At 42.4% G+C, this 18,083-nt stretch overlaps 1 protein-coding gene across 13 annotated transcripts in view; it reads left to right on the forward strand.

Moving 5' to 3' along the window:
* The window catches only part of EHBP1 (EH domain binding protein 1), a 205,707-nt gene that overhangs the window by 131,012 nt on the left and 56,612 nt on the right, over positions 1–18,083 (forward strand). For all 13 annotated transcript variants that reach the window (XM_068675568.1, XM_068675569.1, XM_068675570.1 and 10 more), the window contains 2 exons: positions 2,242–3,156; positions 5,088–5,231. In XM_068675568.1, coding sequence (XP_068531669.1) covers positions 2,242–3,156; positions 5,088–5,231 — 1,059 coding nt within the window. The remainder of the gene's footprint in view (positions 1–2,241; positions 3,157–5,087; positions 5,232–18,083) is intronic.

Below are 18,083 nucleotides of genomic sequence, written 5' to 3' on the forward strand. Positions count from 1 at the left end.
CAGTGTTACCCGTCCTGAGCATCTTTCTCAACAGTTTGTCCCCACCTTCATTGTGCAGACCCTGGGAGATATTCCTGGGATTTAGTTTTATTAGCATATAAATAAGAAATTAAGAGTATAAAAGAGTTTGGGTCAAGTCACGTCTATGGGCTTTGGCTGCTGCGGACTGCTAAGCCCAACCTGAGGTCCTCTCATTCCTGAAATGGTAACTCCCACTGTTTGCAGCATGGGCTAACAGGTTATTTATGGCACCCACTTAGCACTGACCCACTTACTGAGCTCAGGACAACGTCCTGGTGTTGCTTTTCGTCCATGCTCTGCTTTCACAGCCAGCCTGGTGGTGGGGACCCCCTGCCAGTGCCGTGGGCTGCCCACCCAAAGCCCCGTGCTGCTCCCTGCCGCTGTCCTGTCTCTGTGTGCCTCCATCTCTTGGCTCCCCGTCTGCCCAGTGCCATCGGCTCCTCCTGCTCTGGGTCTCAAGACCAGGTAGATGGCAGCCATCCCTTCACCCATCCACCATCTGTCCGTTTCGTCCTGTCCCTCATCTTCCCGTTCTTCTGCTCTGCCTCAATCTCCGTATCGGTAAAAGCAACGTCCGCGTCTTCCCCTGCTGCTCCTGTGTCTAAGCATTTGTAAATGGCATGACCATCCCATAATGAGCCTTCCCAAGAAATGATGCTCCGCCAAAGGCCAGCCACGATTTTAGGCCGCGTCATTTTGCACAGGGAGAGCCAGCAGGGCTTACAATTAAATTGCTCGGATAATTTGTATGTGTAGTTGAAGCCTGAATTGTTTGTTAGAGAGATCTAAAAATTACTTCTCCAGAAATGCTCAGACAAGTTTGACCCAAGCATACTGGACCCGTGTTCTAGCTCAGTGTTGGACGTTTGCTAGCCTGAAAGGTAATGCCTGGAAAACCAAGAGGCTATCAAATGGAAGTTCCTTTCCCTTTTCTTTCTTTCCTCCTCCCTTCTAAAACTAACTAAACAAAGGAAACCGTATAAAACCGGGGTAGAGTTGTAGTCAGTGGTGTGCATTATTATTTCCTTGTAAAAGGTTAAGTTCTCTTCCTATCTTAAATTTAGCATCCGTTTTTGCTGGAAATGCTGCCGGGACAGCTCTTAGCCTGTCCGAAGCCTTTGGAAGAGGCTGGGCAGGAGATGCAGAGCTGCCAGGGGAGAGAAGCCCGAGCGAGTCTGCGCTAACAGGAGGCCTTTTTAAAGGCTTCCTTGAAACACAATATTGTCTTCCAGGGTTAATCCAGGATAGTAATAATTAATTGTAAATTGAGAAACGGCTTTTAATTCTTCAAAACTAGAAAAACCTGATGCACCAAGCCCACTCACTTAAAGGGCAAGCAGAAATAATGAGATGTGGCCTCACAAGCCAGGAGGCTTTCAAACTGTTCAGCTTCTAGAAATGGAAGTAAAATATGAATGACATTCCCCCCCCTTTTTTTTTCTTTCTAATAAATTTAGCGTCAACAATTTTTTAAAATGCATTTGTTTGCTGAATTAATGTGATTTATGCCTTGTATCGCACCATCTGTGGCTATCTGCACACACACAGTTTTTCATCAACACAAATCACTGCAATTACACGACCAGTAGAAGGGAGAATGTTGATCACCAGTGATAAAACCCAAGATGGATTAGTGTCGTGTTTCTTCTATCTTTGTTCCTTATCTTAAAAAGCCATCCTCGGTTGCTTTTTTCTTGTTCCAACTCTTGCACTTTTTTTTATTTGCTTGTTTCCTGCTACTTGAGTGAGAACCATGGTAGGTAGCAGAAGGCTTCCTTAATGCAAACACAAGGGGGTTGAAGGTGCAGTTTGTGAAGATCTTTTAGCTTTATGAGAGTGGCATTACTTTAAGTAACAAAAGATTTTATTACAGTATGGGATGATGCTAGAAGTTTTTGGAACAATGCTGTTTGAGTGTCTTTGCTGCTCATATTCTCTGGATTTGCATTGCTGTGAAGATACCCTGGGAGATATCTAGAATCTGTCTGGGCAAATCGATGAGTTCAGGTTGGACTGTGCAACAAAAAATGATTAACTACCGTACCACTGTAATGAAGCCAAAAAAATAAGAAGTAATAGGGCCAAGCCTGTACTGTTCCTGTAATCTTGGATATGTTTGTGTTTGCTTATTTTGACTAAAGCTTCCACTTGTGTTTCTTGAAATACTATGATCTGTAAGAAAGTGCTGTATTGTAATCTTTCTTTTCTCTGTTTTTAAAGGCGTACGATGGGTTTGCCAGTTTAGGAATATCGCGGTTGCTGGAGCCTTCTGACATGGTTTTGTTGGCGATACCTGACAAACTGACTGTCATGACCTATCTCTATCAAATACGGGCGCATTTCTGCGGCCAAGAGTTGAACGTGGTCCAAATCGAGGAGAACAGTAGTAAAAGCACGTACAAAGTGGGGAACTATGAAACGGACACAAACAGTTCTGTTGACCAGGAAAAATTCTACGCAGAGCTGAACGACCTGAAGCGGGAGCCTGAGCTGCATCCGCCGGACGGTGGTCTGGCAGACTTTGCTTCTCAGGACGACTCCGTGTTTGTCAACGACAGCGGTGTCGGCGAGTCCGAGAGCGAGCATCAGACTCCCGATGACCATTTAAGCCCGAGCACGGCTTCCCCTTCTTCTCGCAGGACTCGAAGCGACACGGACCCCCAAAAATCCCAGCAGAGCTCTGGAAGGACTTCTGCCTCTGAAGAAGTTGGGAAGTGTAGCAGTACGGACACAACACAAGCACAGCCTGTGTTGGGGAAGAAGAAGTTGCTGAAAGCTGACACGTTAGACTTGAGTGACTTGGCACATGTCAGCGATCAGAAGGAGGACACATCGCCCACTGTTGTCGGTGAAGATAACGACAAGAAAAGACACCAGAGTTCAGACAGTACCATTGGTTTCTCAGAGCAGGAAAAGCTGGGGCATATGGGATCCACAGAGAGCACAAGGCTAGATCCTGGTTCACCTGTCGCAAAGCCAAGTTTATCACCTACTTCTAACCTTGGGTACTTTTATAATAAGGATGCAGATCTTGCAAAGAAAACGTGTGCTTCTCCAAGGCAAACAGAATCTGAATCTGACAACGATGCCAGAACAGCTTTAAATCATGCAGATCCAGCTGCAAAAACAGCCCAGGTAAGAAACGTAAACTTTCTGTGTGCCTGTGAGTCAGCATGCAGATTCTGTTCAAGTCCTTTCTCCATGTTTGTATTTTACACCATATCTTCAGAATAGATGGCAAGGTAGGTTGTGTGCCTTTATTGTTGGGCAATAAATATTTTGACCAGTACGTGATGCTGAAAAGTGTCATTATGTAAAAAATGCGTTTATAGGAATTTTCCTCCTGTTAACCTTTCCAGTCTCCTCTAGCTAAAGGAAGAAATGTATTCCCCACCAGTCTGAAGAAGATGGCTTCAAGGCTTTTGCCACTGAGTATGGCAACGCTTCTCTTCCAACTAATGTATACTGTAGCAAAAACTGAAAAAGAAAGATGTACCAATTCGTTGAGCCATACTCAAAAAATGTCAACTTTTCAATGCCTTGAAATATACCAACCATATTTCCAGATACTATCTGAGAAAGCACACAGCCTTGTGAACGTAGCCTACGATGGTGAGGTAGAAACTCCAGAATATTAAATGATGCTGTTCTTGTAGCGGCCTCGAGCATGTTTCTTAACCACAATATCATTTTCCTTTCTATAAAGATAAAAAGTATATGCCCACCTACCTTGCAGATTTGTTGTGAGGATGAAAGTTGAATATTATATAAATGCTGAGCGTTATCAGTAAATAATATCACCACAAAAATATGTTAGAAATGTTATCAACCCTGTTTACAAAAATCGCAAGCCAGGCTTATAATTTTACTCCTGTGAAGAACATTCGTTAGTTTTGGCTTCGCTTGGCTTTGTGCCATTAGCTGTGATAAGAGAAGAAGAATACAGCCAGTGTTATGGATTGCTTCAAACCTTTTTACATTTTTTCTCAAGTAAGCACCACGAGGATTCATTTTATTGCAAGGGAAGCAGCCCATGGATAGGTGATGGCCAAATACTAGTTCTAAAGCCAGCTAATTTCTTTCCTTTCATCGGTGAAGACTCATGACTTTTTTTTTTTTTCTCTATCCTTGTGTACTAGACGAGAAAGGAACAGTTTGGCCCCCAGAGTAATGCAGCAGGGAGATACAGGATGTCTTCCATGCAGAGCTTTGCATGTGCAAGGTTGTAGGACAAGATGGCTTTAAAGACTTTTGCCTGTTATTAATCTTCTGTGCATTTGCACATGGTAATAAAATCTCAGATGTGAGTCTCAGTCTTAACTGTGAACACGTAGTCATTGATGAGTCTCAGCTGTTTCCATTGCCACATAGTCGGAGGAGCACAACCTGCAGCATCGCTTCCAGCTCATCCGAAGGCCCAGAGATGCATTTTCCTAGAGTCCTCACGGCTCAGCCTGACTAAGAAGTCAGCACGTGGGAGTTTATATGTATGGGAGCTCATTTCGCAGAAGTCCCCTTTCTGTTCTTTCTGCTCTGCGGTGTAATCATTTGCGTGTACAAAGCATGGACTTTCTGGTAGACGTTCACCTCTATGAAGGAGAAGCAGATATTTTTGCAGATTGTCTTACTTTGTACCCAGCCTCTTTGTGTTCAATTTCAAGTTATAAATGAGCGATACCCATATAAGTAGCCAACAAAGCATTATATTTGCATACATATTAAAGTAAATAAGTAAACACATGGTATATTTAACATAGTTAGCTTCCATGAAGCCAATTATTTTTTTTCCACGGTTGCAGTTTAAAGGCATTAAATGTTGATAGAAATTAAGTTTTAAGGGGAGGGAAGTCTATTTGCATTATAAAGGCCTATGAGTTTTTTTATTTTATTTTACATTTTGATCATCTTTACTTTTCATTTCTGTAGAATGCTGTCACCTCATGAAGCTGCAGTCCGTGTGACTCCTGACCTTTATTATATAGGAAGGCTCCTGGCTGTTAACTACTGTATAAATGTTAAATACCCTGAGGCTGCCGTGCTGTTAATTATATTTCTTTATTTTTAAGCAACGAATGTTGTCAAGACAGGAAGAACTTAAAGAACGAGCAAGAGTTCTGCTTGAGCAAGCAAGAAGAGATGCAGCTTTAAAGGCAGGGAACAAGCAGCTAACGAATACGATCATCCCAGCCCGCAATAAGCAGCTGAATGATGTAAGAAATACTGGCCAATATGGCAGTTTTTACACAGTTAACATTTACCGTACATGCTTATGTTTTTGTGGTGTTTTTACGTGCACATCCATGTGTTTTGAAAACGGTTCTGCAAGTGGTCTTGGCAGAATATTTCTTTTCCACGCTCAGTGCCCCAGTGCTGTGATGTGTCGCGTACCCTCAGTTCACTTGAAAAGAGTGTTTCTCCTGCTGCTACGGCCAGCAGACAGATGCCTTAGACTTCACTGGAAGCAGAGGTCTGGGAGCACCTTCTTTGATTGGCACTGCAGTTTCTAATGGGATGAAAAACAAAAGTTACTTGTTAAATGATAGTGGAGTAATTTATGCTATTTTTGATTACTTCTCTTTTTTCAGTTAATGTAAATGCATTCCCCAAGCCTGTGATGTCAACTACTTGCTGCTTCATAAGTGGTAGTGCACTGAATGAGGCTGCTTGTGACAGTCTTGTAAAAGAGTTGATGGAACAATTCCTTTTTATCACGAAAGTTGATTATGCTGGGGAGATGGGAAAGTGGAGCCGGGGAATGAGCTCCTATGTTGAAGCAGCTATGGTTGCACCTCCAGTGGCCTCAGTGGTGACCTGGAAGGATGCGTACTCTCTGGAGATGAAAGCTAATTAATTTTTATGCAAACCTTTGCAATGTGGGTTTTGTGATTCGAACTATTGTGCATTAGAGACGGTACTGGCAACTAAGAATGTAAATGTAACTGAAAAATAACGATACAGAGAAAGGCTTGAGTTTTTACTGATTCACATCTTTCAGAGGCTAGTCCTGAGGGGCAGATTCAGCTTTTTACATAAATGGGATCACACGATCAGAAAATGAAGACAGTGATTTTACACATCTCATTTCATTCTCTCAACTATCTTGGGTCCATGCTGGACCTTTTTTTCCATGGACAATTCCCCTCCAAACTGACAAACATTTTTTTTTTTCTTCAAAATATATTCATACATGTACACACATCTTAGTTGTCTAATGATAATACAATGACATAGAAAATGCTGGGATTGTTTTGTATATAATTTTTTCCTATATAAGTATAGTATAGGGTAAATATAACTTGGGATTTATTTTTTTTAAATGGTTTTTCATATACCAAGCAGCATTAGAGGGATGCTATAGATGACTGGCTATTCAGACAGAAATAACTGTAAATAAAGTTGCCCAACATTTTCTTATTACAAGCCCCTAGTTTTGAAGTTTTTGTAACTTTGCTAGGATTTAATTGTTTGAGCTGAAATTTTCCACATCAGCTCTTTGCCTTAGGGTATTTTTTTTTCTGAACCTCAAAAAAAAAAGAGCCTATTCAACCATTTCCCTGAATTAGATTGGGTGACTGCTTTATCCATGTTCAAAATGTCTTATGGGAAAAAGGTTCCATCTCCTTGAAAAGTCTGTTCAAAACAGTTAAAGTTGTGTTAATAGCACAAGATCATTAGAGAGCCTTGAAGTTTGGAAAAGTTTGTAAGTGTCAGTAAAAATTGTCCGCATGGGCACAGCACAGCATGAATGTCTTTTACTGTTGCTCTCCTGGCGATCAGGGTCCATTCTGATGCAGATCATAGTATTGGAAAGCAAAACTTTCTCTCTTAGACTCAAACTCCTCCTGCTGATGAAATCCAAACGGGAAGAAAAGAAGGAGCTGCTGTGCTGGCACGCGGAGGAGAGATGCCCCAGGTAGATGGCACGGAGGTAGATGGTGATGTGAAGTCAGAGAGTAATGAAGACTGTGTCTATGCCACACAATCCAGATGAATGGTAGGAGACAGGGACAGAGCTTTCAGGGTGAGCCAGGCTTGTAAAGCTCGGGCAGCTGGATATCCATGGGACCTTATTTCATTTGTTAGAGCAGCTGAAAAATGAATTAGATGGAAACCTGCAAGAGAAGGAAGGGCTGTCTCTTCATGCTGCTCTGCAGAGCCCAAGTCTCTTTCCCCCTTTAAAGTGTTGAGGGATGGTACCTTGAATTCAACATATTCAAGTTGGCAGGTTCTCTGATTTCTAATTTCCAACCCAAGATTATTGGGGGTGGGCTTATGGAAGCTTAGAATGCACCCAGCTGTAGTCATGTCAAGGAAAGCTGTGCTGTGAGCCCCTCTGAAGTCCTGGGTGCTCTGAGCAAACAGGTCATGGGCACTCTGCTTCAGCTGGCTGTAACGTAAGGATAGCAAAAGCTCCTCGGTTGGAAGGGGTTGTGGAGACGTAGTTTGGAAGCTCTTAGACACAATAGTGAAGAGCCCTGGGAGAAGTTAATATTTGTGTGTTCAGAGAAATATTGAAATAGTATATTTTAAACAAGGTGTAGGGCACACGGTGAACAAGGAGGGTAAAGTGAGTTAGTGAAGTGTTGTTCACTCATTTAACATTTTCAGTCATGGCCACTGAAAAAGTAAAGCACTCTGTAGAAAAAAATGTATGGAGTCCACACTAAAGACTATATGAAATGAGAACCAATGCAAGGATTTATAGCTAAGGTAACCTGGACATTTTCTTACTTTTGAGCACTTGGCTTACCAAGTTCAGTGTTCTCCGAATGCATTTCAGTGGGAAATGTGTATTTGAAAGGGGATGTCTTGAGTGGATACCGGTATAGTATTGCTATTTGATGTGCTATAGAAAAGTGACATACTGTATGCATGTATGCATTAACATATATACATGGTAAGATACCTTGATTTTTTTTTCAACAGATTTGATCTTCATAGAGAGGAGTCTTTCAATGTGGTGTTGTCATGCCAGTTTACTTATTTGCCATTGCTTATCTGTTTGTTGGAAAATAGCACAGACTGTTCAGTGTTTTCTAGTCATTAAGGTTAATAATAAGAATTTCTACTCAAGCATCTTCTTCTAGTTGCATTTTAGCAGAGTTGCAACCTGGGTGCAGTAATGTGCAGTGTGGTAGCCCTGCAGCGGTTATGGTAACCAGAATCAACAGTTCGTAACGTGAGTTGGGTTAGGCTGCTTTTTGGGATGATTTGAGAAGAGAAAATGGTTTGAAATAGGAAGAGTTCATTTTTCAACAAGAAAACTTTAAAAAAGGGAGTCCAATAATTTGAAACGTCACTCATCAAGTTTGCAGTTACACCTTCGTTGACACCTTCGTGAAAAGAGCTGCAGGCAGCCCAGCCTTTGGGAACCAGCAACCCCAGTTAAGCCTGCAGTGTCATTAGTTACTTTTGAAAAGCCTGTCTCGTAGGCTTTGCTGTGCTACTTTCCATGTGCCATGTGAGAACTCTGAATTGCTGTTTTCTAAGTAAACAGGCGAGAACAATGTACGGTGTGTGGGGTTGTGTTGCTGTGTGAGGTCATCAGAAGGGAGGAAATTTCCAAGGTTGTTCCATGGCCATAAATACGAGCTTCTTGGTGTAAGCTCACCTGACTTGTTGTTGAAATGTCTAAGTGTCTTCATCTGCTGATGTTTGTGCTCTGGGGTGCGGTTAGGCCCAGAGCGATAGTCTCGTGTGCTTTATTTTTTTATTTTTTTTTATTTTTCTTTGTAACTCAGAAATCAGTGAGGTTACAGGAGCAGAAGATGAAGGCATTGAATTTGCTCATATACCTCTTAGCTCGCTCCCATATTCCTCCGAATCATGTGTTTCTCATTGCATCCCAAGCTGTATCCTCTTCCCCTTCTATGCTTCGTGCTCATTTTTTCTTTCTTCTCTCTCCCACTATATTCATCTTACCACACTGTCCATTTAAACTGCCCTTTCTCTACTTTTTAACTTTTCTTCCTTAATAGTTGCTTTCTTTACACTTTCTAGCCTTTGACCTCTTCCCTATGTGCCTTCTGCCCCACCATCTCCTATCCCCATCATCAATCCACCTGATTCAGACCTCCTTCTCTGCTTGCTTTCCTCCATCCACAGCATACCAGCCCCTTCTCTTTTCTCCTATTGCTTCCCTCCTTGCAGCATGGGAGAAATTTTTCCACTGTTAGATCTGCTCCCCTAGTGCTTCTCAAGAAGGCTTAAATCTGCAAGCTGTGTGTGTGCCAGCCTGTACAGAGGTATGTAAGCCTGTAGGCAGGTATTTGAAGTCTGAGAAGAGACTACATTGGTCAGGAACGGCTTGAAAGCATGCTTATGGGTTGGGAGGATCATAGGAGGGAGGATCCTTAAAATTGATGCAGCCTTTTGGAGACTGGAAGAGTTAACTGAAGAGCTGTATGAGCAGACTAACAGACTTACTGATCCCCTTCTGGATGCCTTTCTCCCTGGTAGATTTACAAATAGCTCAGCCTTTCTTCTCGCTTTCTTGATGTAGGTGTGCATGCAGTGACTCTTTTACGAGATGCTTCTGTCATTCCCAATCTGGTGTAGCAGCTGTAATCACTCAGCTTTTAACCAGGAGAGCCTTTTTATTAGCTTAGTCATTTTTATGTAACTCGCCTCGTCTCGTGATGAATATCACAGTGCTAGGATGGACGTCAGCTCTCCCAGCAGCCACCGTAAAATACAGCCTTGCAGTGAGGGCTGTTAACACAGGGGCCTTGTGTGCACGGGATGCTGTAAAGTGCTACCTCCATGGCCAAGTGGCAGGTTAGAGGGGTCCAAGGCAAGCTGGAAGTGCCGAGGAGGTGCAGGGCCGAAGGGGCTTTCCAGCAGGAAATCCTCACTTGCCAGATGCAGAGTGGAGCCCGTAGTTGGTGAATCTCAGCCGAACTCCTCCGTCAGCAAATAGCTGCGAAGGCCAGTGGCAAAGCGTTTGTCTTTTTCTCCTTTAATGACTGGTCCGCACAAAGAATGGAAATTTACTGCAGCTGTCATTGGCTCTGTAAACTCCAATGGTGATGGTTGTGGAGTCAGGGTGATTACAGAGAAAGGAATTAGGAGTTAAGAAACGCGCAGGCAACTTTAATTAACCTCCTTTGTGTATATGCATTATGATGCAGTCTTTAATTATGTGATCACATACTATTTTCCCCAAAGCAATCGTGTCTCATTTAGCTGCGAGGACTGAGGTGACGTAGCAGGCTGTTTGTCCAGAGGACCTCTGTCCTTCTGCTTGCAGAAGTGGAAGGTGTACGGCCAGCGAAGCAGCGATGGCGAGGAGCAAAAGGCTGAGGCCATGGTGAAGACTCTCAAAAGATGTAAATGTAATGTTGCCTTCGCCTCCGAGTTCCTCATCGGTGCTGCAAACTCTCCCGAACCAAGCTTCCTCCACGCGGTCATTAATTGTGCATCCTTCCTCTCTGGATGGCCATTTGAGGTGAAGGTTTAATTTGCAGATGCACTGGGCATCCGGGTCCATCAGGGAAATCAGTTGGAGCTGTGCTTTAGCCATAGAAAGGGCTGCATAAAGCTTAGTGTGCTGAAAAAAAGCAGGTAATAGGCTTCCCAGAGTGAGCATCCAGCGTTAGATCCTTTTAGCGGGATCTCTCCGTCTCAGTTCTCAGCCGAAGAACAGGGTAATAACACCACCACGGGGTGTTGGGAGAAGGGAATGTGATTAATGCTTTTGAGGCGCTTAAATACCGTAGTGATGAGCTCTGTAGAAAAGCCCTTGAAGAAATTAATAATTCTGCCCACAGAGCAGGATTTGAATATTGCAGAGTAAAGCCTGGCGCTACATATTGATGGGTCTGTGCATCGAACAGGGAAAATACCCCAAAGTATTGAACACCACCGGGCAGGGCTCAGCTCCAGGCAGGTGGGCGAGATCAGGGGACAGGAGAAGGCCGTGCCACGGCAAGGCTAATTAGGGTTATGCCCAGCAGCCTTGTTTCTGGCATCTCCTAAAGCACGTGTCAAAGACTTTTAACTGGTTTTTGCAAGGCAGACAGCTTCAGTGGAGAACACCGAACAGCACGGCCTTCATGAGAAGCGGTGCTCATCTGGGAAAGGTTGAGTTCGTCTTCGTAACGCGAGCCACAGATCACTCCTGAAGTTACTTGGGTTTTGCATGAGCTGAGGATTCCTCCTTGGTGAATTTAGGTGAGGGACTGGGCCCCTCGCGTGGTTTTGGTCAAAGACTTTTTGTATTTCAGATCTCGCACAGGTTCTGGGATGCAGGAGTTCAATATTGTGATACCCAGAGGGAACTGCTCTGTCTTTTGCCTCTCGTGAAACAGGAAAACAGTAATTATTTCTTCACGACGGCATTGTGAGGATGATTAAAAAATTGTGAGGGACTCCGTTTGTAAAACAGGGGTTTAAAAGCATATTAATATAATCTGCAGGAGTGTGTTCAGAGAGCAGGCCTGACACTGCTGCTGCGCCTAAACACAACTGTTGCTGGCCTGCTCTCCGCGCAGAAAGATTTGGGCTTCCTTATCTCCACCAGCATTATTTAATATTTATTCAAGTTGAATGACAGCTATAGCTGCCTGAATATATATATGTATAGGTAATATATATATACTTAAAGTTTGAAAGAGCACTGAGGACTATCTTCAGCTTTTGTAGTAGAACTTGGAGATATGAAGCACCTCACCAAAGAGCTCTTACCTCCAGCCATGCAGACGCAGCCTGAACACAGAGGGCAGCAGGAAAGGGTTATGCCATGAGATTGTTTCTTTCTGTTCAGAATATCGCTTTTTATTACTCACTTCCTCAAAGGACTTGTTGCGGCTGTGTCTAATTCATATTTAATAAGCTCTTTCTACTTCAGGTGTCAATCTGTTTTGCCCATTACTTTTCATTTTCATAAATATTTGAGTGCAAAGTGATAACTGTTTTTTTACATCCATGGTGGCTGGGTGGAAATGGAAAAAGCTTTTTAGAAAAGCTCCAGAAACGGACAAAACCTAAAATGAGATGAATTTGTATATTCTTTAATTTTGATTCCGTACATTTGCACAGATCCAGCATATTCCATCTGCAATGAAATAAAAATAAAGCGTGATTTCTCTGAACAAGTGCTCAGAAAAAAAAAAGCTTTATTAAACAGTTTGATTTATTGATCACGTCCTCCGATAACCTTCCTGCATCTCTGAGCAAATAAGCTCTGCTGTGTGACCAAAAAGTATACTGTGGTCAGCCTGAACAGAGGTGGCACAGAATGCAAGTGTAGAGTAGACAACAAAAAAGGACATTTTAATTTGCAAGCTGCCTTAAAGTCAAGTTAGCGCTGCAACTATTCTTTCTTCCAAATTTTTCAACAGTTTCTTGAAAATGAGCAGCAGATAGCTTTATTCAGCTATTTTTATTTCTACCTGAAACCGGAATCCTTACTTATATCACCCTAGGAAAGGCATCTAGATCATCAGTGGAATTTTTGCAGTCTCCTTCACTGGAAAATAAATGCCTGTGACCAAGGTGATATAGCATTAATTCATTTAAGAGAACTCACCAAAGTTATCCCTATGGTGTTTTTGGTTTTGAGAGAGCGAAGTTGGTCTTTATTAATTAAACATCTAACATACGTTTATTGAGGTGGAGGACTTTGCAGCTGGCAACCTTGGTCTTTTAATATTAATTGGAAAATATTGATTGAAAAAAACCTAGCCTGTCATGCTGATAATTGTGACCAGATTTAGATACGATCACTAGATCTTCTCGAGATTACAAAGAAGCAGTTACCATCTAATTGGTAAAAAGATTGAACATTATTTTGGTAATCCCTGAGCTTTGGTAACTTATTCCCCGTTGTTCATTTATATGTCTTGTATGTATGCCACTATAAAGTGGTTAAATATGGTTTAAGCTGATAAGACTATGCTGTATAGTATTTACATTTCATGAGCATTCCAAGTTTTATAGCTGTTTTAACAATATACTTTTCTTTAAATGAAGGTCAGACCTGCTGACTGAACACTTCAAAACCACGACTGAACTGATATTTACTTCTTTATAATGACATGCGAAGGCTGAGATAGTCTGATCGTGTTTCCTTGATGGCAAGAACAAACAAGTTGTTTTATTTACCATCACTCAATACATGAAAAATAAAAATACTCCGTAAGTTTTCAAGAAGGCTCTGTGTCTTTTGACTTCGTATTTGATCAGTTTAAGCACTTCCTGACTATGAAATTGTGATATTTCTCTGTACAGAAATAGTGACGTGGACAAGCACCTTACGTAGCTGGGAAAATAAATCAATTAGGGCAAGTAAATGTAGTTCTAAGAAGAATTAGTATGCACTGTCAGTTGTATACCGGGAGGGATTTCATGAATAAAGCGGAACCTTTGATAATGCAAGACAAACGTTACGCAGTTTGGGTTTTCTATATAAATGCTTGAGGTTCTCAGTTGAATTTTATTGGTGTTATTTCCATAAGCTCCGTCTACTTACACCAGTTAAGCATCTAAATATAAATATGCAGTTGTTTATTATATGTATGTTAATTCCAGGTGCTGTGTAGTCTGCAGCCATAGCATTAACACGCGTGCTCCCAGAAAATATGCTGTTGGTTTATTAACTGAATTTTCAGATCATCAGTTCAAAAACTTGAAATATTTTCTCTCTGATTATAAACCTTAGCAAGAAAAAAAAAAAAAAAAAAGGTCTTGGTGTTTCAGAGCCCCCTCTTTTGTGTGTGAGGCGAGACCCGGCTTTCTTAGCATCTCGAATGCTCTTTTTATATTGCTGCTAATAACTGTGGACGTTTTCTGTGCGGATGTTCAGTACACGCTGTTGTGAATCCCAGGATGATATCGCCATCACTTAGAGCTGTATTTTGCATCGCCTATTCTGTTATTGCTCAGCATGCACGAGGGTAGAGTTAAAATCTTTATTCATTTCATTTAAAAATGTTTCTTTTGTTCTCCTTATCATGTTCTGGCTTTCCCAAGGATATATGCCTTGAACGAAAAGTCACATGTGCATTACTAATTGTGTGCCATTGTATTTACAGTTCCTAGTGGTGGCACTGTGAAGCTACTAATTCTTTTGCTTCACTTGATGTAAAATAATCTGAGTGTCTTTGATAGCAGTGAAACAGTATTAATTGTTTTGTACATTTCTTGGTCACTCTTCTTAGGTGGTCTTCATAATCTATTAGAACTTTCAGCCAGATTTTTGTAATGTCATGCCTCCAGCAGTGATTAAATTGGTAATTAATGAACAGGCCTTGGCAACATAAACCACATCCCGTTAATTTTCCCTTTTGAGTTTTTAGAAGTTGTCGTCTCTGTCGGAAAGCATTGCGCCACCTTGCTACGGCCCCTTGGCATGAAACCACGACGGCTTGATTTTTTGCAGCCATTAGTAGATCAGAGCAGTAATTTCACAGTATTTTGGTCAGGGTAATTATAGTACCAAGTACTGAGTAGAGTTGGGAATTCACACAAGAAGTCCAGAAATACCAGGTGAGCTTCCTTGTGTTCACTGGGACGTTATGATCAGTTTAATTGGGCTTTGTTTGATTTCGGCCGCAGAGACTCTTTGTGCCACGGCACTGCAGCCACTTTCCACTCTGGTGTTTCTGACCTGCATTGACAGGAACCGGAGCAAAAAAACAGCTCTTTGAAGTGGGACTCTTTGGAAAGGGCAGCTCAAAAAAAAAAAAAAAAGAAAAAAAAAGGGAAAAGCGATGTAAATAGTTGACTGTAGCAAAGCTCTCGCACCGACAAACGCCCTGCGTTCCGTCGGTGGTGGGGTTCAAGTTCTTTTATATTTTCAGCTGGAACGGGTAGTATTTCTTCTCCGTTGGCGTAAACACGTAGTAAATGACTGCATTTAGAAATGTGATCTTTTTTAATAACTGGGTTTTACGCGGCGCACGCTGTTCTGCCTCCCTTTGAGGACGCGCTGCTTTCTCACACGGGAAATGCGGAGAGTCAGCCCGCGGTGGCGAAAACAACGCGGCAAACACGTTAATGAGCCTGCAGCTGCACTTAGCAGTTCACATGTCACAAAATAGTAGGTACGGGCATTCATCCTTGAGTGACCGACTATAGGTGTAGTGGCCTTCAGCAGTACATTGTGCACATTAAAGTTGAAATAGTCACTTGCCTGTTGGCTCCGGAATGAAAGGACTGTCACTGGTCACTTCTCCTGAAGCCTTAATGAAACCAAATAGTTTGCTCCGAGTTTGGGTCTAACCATTGGGGTGTTTCATGCAGTCTTGTCAGTTGATGTTCATGAATTGACTTGAACAGAGATCAAAGTGTTTCTCAAAATGGAGAATCGGGGAGAGAGACAGCTCCTTCAATCGCACCACAAGAGCTAATCAAGCCATCAGTTCTTTATGCGCTCTGCGTGCCTTTAGCGTTTAATACCCAATGGTTTGTCAGGACAAATTGAAATTCTGGGGCTGGGGGGGGCCACACTGCAAAGCAACTCAGTAAAATGCGTGCTTCTTCCTTCCAGAGGCTCATTTTGATAAATTATAAAATTTAAACGTAAAACCGCAGTGGGCACTGTTGATTAAATATTTGGGGTTGGGGAGGAAAAAAAAAAAAGTGAAGGTAAAGGATTCAATGGGCATTATACGCCTTAGCACTGATTAAAGATCCGAGTTTAAAGTGAAAGAGAAACTGAACTCAGCGTGATTTTTTTGTTTCTTCAATTGCTAATGAACTTTTTTCGCTGCAACATTTTAAATTGGATTCAGGAGATAGTTTTTGGAGTGTCAGCTAAAACAAAGTCATGTGAAAATGCTTCTCTCGCTCCCCCTCCCTCTCTCTCTTTTTAATTGATATGATTTAGGCAGAGGAAAATGGTAAGGGGGATTTTTCTATTGCAGAAGCAATTTTTAAGGGATTTAGTCTTATTTAGCCTGAAGGCCTTCACACTAATGAGAGCACTTAAGTTACGTCCAGGCGTTGATTAGACAGCTCATCTATCAACTGGAGCATGAGAATTTGTATTTTAGGTACCTTTTATACACTATAAATGTATATGCCTTTTTTTATTGCTTTATACCATTTTCCACATTTTTTTAATTACCTTCTTTGACATCCAAGGTAGCTGTAATGCGGCCGGCAGAGTACAAATGGTAAGGGGGAAATACTATACATTTGATGAGAACTAATATCAAAACTGTATCTGTACAAATTAGCGTGATGAATGCAAATTGTCACCCAAATGCATTCTTTAAACTGCCACAAGACTCCTTAAAGTGTAAAAACACGGAGTCGGGGAAGCCATAATTATATAGCTTAGAAAATGCCCAACCACCACCACCGAAAACTGTGAGCGCAGACTCTACCTGTGATTTTTTTTTTGGCCGTGTTTAAAACACAATAGCGTCTTAATTATTTTCTGAGCCATTCGGAAAAGTATAGCTTTTGTAACTTTTTGACATTTCAGGTTTAAAAAAAAAAATTAAAACGTTGCCACCAGCTTGCACTATGAGCAGCCTGTAATAACAGTTAAAAAAGCTTTCTGAACTATTTGACAAGATTTCTTAGTGCTGAGGCCATATGCTGTAGCCTTTAAGCTATTTCTTCCTATCAGTTTCATTATCACCTGCCTCTGAGTCTCCAATATCATCAGTAAGCACATGCAGAATCATAATTATGCCATGTACAAGTTCTTTGATAACATGTACAGTTTTCTTCTTAATTCTTTATCAAATGCATTGATCGTGGCATGTGTGCATTGATCCAGGTCCACCATCTGGCTGTGTGTGATAAGCACAGTGGCATCTTTGCATTTCCACTGTCATTCATTGCGCTACAATTTGGCTGCAGGGGAGTAGTGGCTGGGATTAGCCCTGTTCTGCTACTTACTTGCATTTTAAGTTGACACCTCTACAGCGGCTCAGACCACATTACAAACTGAAACACATACGCACGACTTAGTGATGTGACACTCCTCAATAAGCTTACTCCACTAGCTACTCAACAATCTGTAATTGGATTTGTAGGAATAACAGCAAAAGATTTCCTAAGAATTGCTGGGGACAGAAGGTGAAGTTTTCTCATTATTGGCAAAAGGCTAGGTATAGATCCTAGGCGATTGGTATTTTCCATTAAAAACAAGCTGCCAGCAGTTTGCAGGACATTTTCAAAAAAAAAAAAAAAAAAAAAGAAAAAGAAAAAAAACACACACAGGAAAATAGGATCCGGGCAGGCGGAAGGTTTGCACTCGTTCTTTACATTCTGAGCACATGCCAGCGGGCTGTGATCCCGCCACCCTCCCCTGAAAATTAAGGGAAGGGGGGAGGAAAAAAAAAAACTTGGAGCCACCCTGCTCCGTGCTGCTGGTGAAGCATTCCTCAGGAGGGCACGTCCTTCGGCTGCCCCAGCGAGGAGGAAGCTTCCCGGGCTGGCAGCCTGAAAGATGCTGCTCTCAAGCAGCTGATCCGCCTGCCAAAACTCTTTGTTTCATAACGCGACTGGGTGGTGTGGGTTTTTTTGTTGTTGTTGTTGTTATTTTATTTTAAATAATGAAGTCAAGTTTACACAAGAGAAAATCCCTTAAGTGGAACTCTACAAATGTTGACTCCTGCAATGAGTAAGCAGCTTCTTGCCCTTCTGGCCGTAGCTAGGTTGGTGAAAAGCACCAAAAATGCCGTTTTCAGGCTATTGATCCCAGATCGGACTCGATGCCCTGTCTGACGGCACGATTTCGGGCCATTTTTCCGCCTTTGAGACCTTGCTTGTGGGTAACGCCACCACTGTTGACAGTGCCGGTGACAGGCAGAGCAAGCCCTGGGAGCCTCAGGTGATTGCTGTCCTTAATTACAGCACACACGTAGCAGGGAGAGCACAAACTTGCACGAGCGGAGGAAATTCCAGGGAAGAAGTTGGCGGAGGGCTTGGCTGTCGCTTTTGTTTCAGACCCGCTCTCCCCACGGCCGCTCGCCGCCGCGCTGCTCGCCGCCAGGGCATCGCTCCTGGGAGCAGCGCAGGCAACCGAGGAGAGGAGGAAAACGGAAAGGGGGGGATTTGGAATTACGTCTTTTCGGTCTGCCCTTCAAAACCCGCCGGTACGG

The sequence above is a fragment of the Anas acuta genome, chromosome 3 (genome assembly GCF_963932015.1).
Source record: "Anas acuta chromosome 3, bAnaAcu1.1, whole genome shotgun sequence".
In the NCBI taxonomy this organism is placed as follows: Eukaryota; Metazoa; Chordata; class Aves; order Anseriformes; family Anatidae; genus Anas; species Anas acuta.